This window comes from Nannospalax galili, unplaced genomic scaffold, assembly GCF_000622305.1.
Source record: "Nannospalax galili isolate Female #2095 unplaced genomic scaffold, S.galili_v1.0 scaffold388, whole genome shotgun sequence".
Lineage (NCBI taxonomy): Eukaryota > Metazoa > Chordata > Mammalia > Rodentia > Spalacidae > Nannospalax > Nannospalax galili.
Window position 1 is genome coordinate 1,795,060 of NW_008360304.1, and position 6,220 is coordinate 1,801,279.

The 6,220-nt window shown below is 41.4% G+C and overlaps 1 protein-coding gene across 1 annotated transcript in view; it reads right to left on the reverse strand.

The window, feature by feature from the left end:
* Parp4 (poly(ADP-ribose) polymerase family member 4) overlaps window positions 1-6,220 on the reverse strand; it is an 87,487-nt gene that overhangs the window by 49,266 nt on the left and 32,001 nt on the right. Inside the window, exon 10 of the mRNA XM_029559247.1 lies at window positions 4,661-4,821. Within this exon, the coding sequence (XP_029415107.1) occupies window positions 4,661-4,821 (161 nt within the window). The remainder of the gene's footprint in view (window positions 1-4,660; window positions 4,822-6,220) is intronic.

Consider the following 6,220-nt stretch of genomic DNA (forward strand, 5'->3'; position numbering starts at 1 on the left):
TTTATTTAAAAAGACAAAAAACTATGACAAATGGATGACATTAAATCACTCTGAAGTACATAAGAGAAAGGTTATTATAAATTTTCTTTGGAATAATATTTCCTTCAAAAATAAGAACTGAAAGTAATTATGTGCAAACAAAAACAAAATCAGATTTCTAAAAGTGCAGTCATCTTATGAGGGTGTCTTCTTTTCAACATAAATAATTTTAATAACCAAAAGAATGAATTCTAACCAGCTTCTCTCCCATGATACGTTTAATTACTCTGTTACAAGCAAAAGGAATTTTAGCATGTGTAACAGACCACATGTGAAAAAACAAAGTTTCAAAAATTAAAATCCATGATTCTTACATGATTATACTTAGGTCAGATACACAAGACTGGAAATAAGCAGTGTTAACCAAGCATGTGCTTTAATCACCACAAAAAAGAAAGAGTCCAAAAATGTGAGAAAGGATTTCTCCTCATGTCACTTTTGACTAGATGATATAGTAAAAGGCAAAACATAAAATACATGTTTTTACTTCAAAAGAAATTAACCAGAAAAAAAATTCACCAACCAAGATATAATGAGATTAGGATTATGAGCACAGAACACTTAGACTCATTTCATTCAGATGAGAAAGTAACACTTCAAGGGAAAGAACTCTTCTACTATAGCAGAACTGGTGCCTCATTAACCCGAGGGGAAGAATGCTTGATGATCTGAATGAGTGACTGTGACAGGGAGGCATGGAAGACTGGGATACTGTGGAGGGACAGTGCTGATGGCTGAGAAGCCATGGAGTCTCCTGGGCACATCTTGCCAACTCCATCCATGGTCAGAAGCATCCCATTGTACCTTGACCACAGAAGTGAGCTAATGTCAATCAGACCCGGACTTGGTGATAAACACATTATCCCAGCCCTCAAGAAGCAGAGGCAGGAGGATTGCTACAAATTCAAGGTCAGCCTGTTCTAAATAGTGAGTTCCAGGTCAGCCAGGGTTACACAGGGAGACTATGCCTCAACCCACCCACCCTCAAAATAAGTAGTTGTCAATCAGGACATTTAGTTCGGAGAGCTGGTTTACCAGCACATCCAAGGTAAAGAGAAGAAAGAATAATTCAGTCTGAGATATATTCTACTGCAAGACTTCAAGTTAACTGGTTGAATTGTTCTGTGGGTAGTGAAAAGATGTAGGTGATTTTTTTTTCTTCGTAGTTTTACATCCTTTCTAAGCTTTCACTAAGAATATTAGTCTTAGCTGGGCATGATGGCTCACACCTGCAATCCCAGCACTTTGGAAGCTGAGGAAGGAGGATCTCCATGAGTTTAAGGCCATCCTAGACTACAGAATGAGCCCCTATCTCAAGACAAAACAAAACAGTCTTAGCCAGGAAAAAAAATTAATATAAAGATATCATTAATCACAGACTGAGGCTGCAGTTCAGTAGTACAGCACTTGCCTGACATGTGTTACCATGGCCCTGGGTTCAATCCCAGCACCACAACAAAACAACACCCCCCAAAAAACCTCAAATGAAGCAATCTAACCTTTCACAGCAGACAGAATCCTTCCCTAGGGAGCGGCTCAAACCTCCTTCCTGAATAGTTAGGACTTGCTCAGGCCTGAGTCAGCTAGCTGCGCTTCATTAGATATCAGAACCGCCCCTTCCCAAGGGCTTCCTGGAGATTTTCTGTCCCTTTATTTCTGGAAAAAGCCACTTATTTCTCTCTTGATTCTACCTTCACCATCACTAGACCCTTGATTAGAATTAGATCCCAGTAAACACCATGGTAAAAAAATCAAACTGAAGGAGAGTGCCCCTCAGAGCCCCTCCCTGTCCTCTGAGAAAGAGCTGCCCTCTGCCTGACTCTGGAAATCCCCTAGATTGTTCAAACCCTTTCCTGGTACATCTATTTATGGCTTCTGTGGAAATGGTCTGGGGCAAGAGAGGAAGAACAGTCTGCCCCAGACAAGCTAGCCAATAGCTGTATAGGTTAAGGCTCTGGAAATCAGCCCTAGATTGTTCAAATCCTTTCCTGGTTCTTCTGTTTATGGTTTCTATAGAAATCCCCTGCTCTGCGGTTTTTGTGCTTAAAAGCCCTGTGTTTCCATAGCTCTGGGTCGCAGTGCAGTTCCCATGCCTGCCTGGGTCCCCAGCCAGTCGGTCTCAATAAAGCAGATAAGTTTTCCTGAGTCTCAGTGTCCAAAGAACACTGAGAATTCAGGGGATTCTTTGGACCCCAAACACAAACCAAGACTATGTAGCTCCAGCAACAGAGCACCTGCCCAGCAGGCCCACAGACCCTAGATAGTAAGTTCAGGCCAGCAGGGCCACACAGCAAGACCCTATTTCAAAAATTAGCAAAGAGAAAGAATCTCATCCGATTGCTTATTCTAGACTGAGGGAGGGGTTGACTCTCCAGACCTGCTCATTCATCCTCCTACAGATCTTTACCCCCAAATCTTTCTGCTGGCCATTTCTAGCAGGTCTTATCATGCTGGTCAGGTCTGCCCGTCATCAGCCTCATGCACTCTTTAGAACCACTGGTGGTATGATATGGCTGTATGTGCTAGCTTACAAGAGCCATTGGTCAACTGAAAAATTTGCCACCATGTGAAATCAACAGATACTACGGTCAAGACTGCATCGGCATGCTGTTGTAGTAGTTTTTACAACTGTTTTTTCAGCCATCTTTTTTTTTTTCTTCTTCTTTTTGAGACAGGGTCTTACTATGTATCCCTGGTGGACCTGGAACTCAATATGTAGACTAGGCTGACTTTAAACTCACAGAGATCAACCTGCTTTTGCCTCCTGCGTCCTGGATAAAAGGCATGCAGCACCACACCCAGCCTGTACTAGTTTGTTTTGTTTTGGTTTGGTTTGATTTTCTGGTTTGAGGCAGGGTCTTCATATGTAGTCCTACCTGGAACCCATTATGTAGCCCAGGCTGGCCTCAAACTTTCAGTGTTTCTCCTGCCTCTGCTTTCTGAGTGCTGGGATTACAGGTATGTACCACAACACCAAGCTCTAAATGAGTTTCTGACCCTTGATGCTAGGCCCAGATTCTCCACCAGTATGACTCTCAAAGGGTCTCACACTCTAAAGACCTGTGTGAGCACTGGTCCTTCATGTTTGTTGTTACTGTCAAACGCACATCAATCAGCACAAAGCCATGAGCATGCAATCTCAAGGATGCAAATGGAACTGATATTTAAGGACACCATTGTGACATGTGCTCTACTTTTTATTTCTGTTGTCTTGATAAAATACCCTGACTAAAACAACTTAGGGAGGAAAGAGTTTATTTGGATTAAATTCCAAGTTACAGTCCATCATTGAGGGGATTCTGGCTTGTTTGTTCTCTTTCTCTCAGTTAATGTTTTCCTCTCATGCTATTCAGGGAATGGTGCCACCCACAATGGACACCTTTAATAATCAAGACAGTCCCCCACAGACATGCCCACAAGCCAACTTGATATAGACAATTCTTCAGTTAAGGCTCTCGGGTTATCCTAGATTGTGTCAAGTTTATTATTATTATTACTACTATTTTTTTTCTGGCTTTTTGATACAGGGTCTCCCTGTAGCCCAAGCTGGCCTGGAACTCACAATGTAGATAAAGTTGGCCTTAATCTCTCAGAGATCTGCCTTCCTCTGCCTCACCACACCCAGAAAGTTGATTATTAAAACAATATCAGCACAGGGCTGGCAGATGTCAAGTCTGACACCCTGAGTTTAATCCCTAGGACACACAGCGTAGAAGAAAGAGAACTGACCTCCACACACACCATGGCATGAAGTGTGCCACCCCCCCAATGATAAATGCAATAAAACTCCCACATTTTCCAGGTTTTTCAACTGTAGTTTTTTCATGCCACAGATCAGCCATGTTAGAAGACAGCACACCTATATTCATGTTCAGTTAAATAGGCTAGGTGTGGTGGCGCACACCTTTAATCCCAGCAAAGGCAGGAGAATCTCTGTGAGTTCAAGGCCAGCCTGGTTTACACAGCAAATTCCAGGCCAGCTAGGGCTACAGGAGACCCTGTCTCAAAAAGAAAAAAAAAAAATCTTAACTAGAATAGACTTTCTTCTGTAATACCTTTCAAAATCACACTCTGATTTGTGCGTGCATGTGTGTGTGTGTGTGTGTGTGTGTGTGTGTGTGTGTGTCTTTATACGTCGGAGGGGACAGAAGTATGAGCCACTGAGAGGGATCGCATTTAGTTTTATTATGATGCTGGGGATGGAACCCAGGGCCTTATATATACTAGGCAAGCTGTGTATCACTGAGCAACAAATTCAGCCTCTAAAACCTGATGACATGAGTTCAATCCTCAGAACCCATGGTAGAAGAAGAGAACCAACACCAAAAGTACCTTCTCTCTCTCCCTCCCTCCCCCCCATGTACACATAACAAATAATAATAATAATAATGATAATAATAACAGATTCAGTCACCTAGAAAGCAGAGTAGAAGAATGGGGGGCACTGGTAAGCACAGGCTACTCCCCCAGATAATATTGTAAGCACAGGAAAGCTGTTCTTTGTCATCATAATACAGCTGTCTTGTCACTTAGGATTAAACTCTCTAATTATCCTGTTTGACTCATTAAAAGCATCTCAAAGAATATTACATCATAACAGATCCCAGACACTTAAGCTTACCTGTGATGATTCTGCAACACTTCTTTTCTAACCCTGGAAAATTCTTCAGTATTCTGTTCAACATTTTCAATTTTGCATCTCAAAGCTCGGTATTTGGCAAGAGATGGTGGGCTGGGTTTGAACAAATGAGTTTCACAAACATTCACCATGTCTCTTATTAGCTGCAGGTAGAAACGATAGAGAGATGTTAAAGTCACTACATATCAATGTTAATATTTATGTAATTATGTATATAATATTTATATTACATTAATACTTTCCAAAAAGATTAGAAAAACTCTTTTCCTAAAAAGCTTTTGATTAATATTTGCTGCTAGTAGTGTATTAAACCCAATAAAAGCTTGGTACAAAGCTGGGCATCGGGGCATACACTTATAATCCCAGCACTTTGGAGGCTGAGGCAGGAGGACTGCTGTGAGTTCAAGGCCAGCCTAGGTTACATAGTGAATTGCAGGCTAGCCCAAGCTAGAGTATAAGACCTTGTCTCAAAAATAAAAATAAAAAAAGTTTTTAAAAATCCAAAAGGTTGCTGGACATGGTGGCACATGCCTTTGATCTCAGCACGCTGAAGGCAGAGAGAGGCTGGTGGATATCTGTGAATCAAGGCCAGCCTGGTCTACATAGTTAGTTCCAGGCAAGGTAGGGCTACAGGGAAGCCCTGTCCCATACAAAACAAAGCAAAACAAAAACAAAAAAGAAAATCCACCAAAAAGTCAGAACAAAGGCACATACCAGTTTTCTTGGCTACTTGGGAAACTGAAGCAGGAGAATCAGTTGAGCCCAAGAGTTCAAGAGAAACCCCCCACTCCCAAAAAATACATAGATAAGTAAAATAAAATTGCCTCACTGACAACACAGTATAGGTATACATTAGTATAATACAGTATGTTAGTTGCTTTTTTCATTGCTGTACCAAAATATCTGACAGAAGTACTTTAAGGAGGGGTGATGGTTCAAATGAGAATATCCCCACAGGCTCCAAGTATTTGAAAATTTTGCCCCCAGTTGGTGCTGCTGTTTGGGGAGGTCTTAGAAGGTGTGGCCATGCTGGAGGAAACACGTCACTGGGGGCAGGCTTAGAAGCTCTTAAACCTTACCTGATCTTGAGTTGTTCTCTTGTTTCCTGTGCCTACTTGAAGATGTGAGAGCATAGAGCTATGGGGAGGGAAAGACTTATTGGAGCTTATGGCTTAAGAGGGGATACAGTCCATCTTGGTGGGGACAGCATGGTGGCAAGAGAATGAGACTGCTGGTCACAACTGTGTCTGTAATCAGAAAGCAGAGAGAGATGGAATGCTGGTGCTCAGTTCACTTTCTCCTTTTTATTCAGTCTCGGACTCCAGCCATGAGATGGTGCTACCCACAATCTGTTCATGTCTAAACCTTTCTGGAAATGTCCTCACAGACATCCCAAGAGGTGTATCTCTTAGGTGATTCCAAATCCCATCAGGTTAACAATCAAGATCACACACAATTATCATCTACATTTTTTTAAACTTTTATTTATTTATCTTTATTTATTTATTTATTTATTTATTTATTTATTTATTTATTTATTTA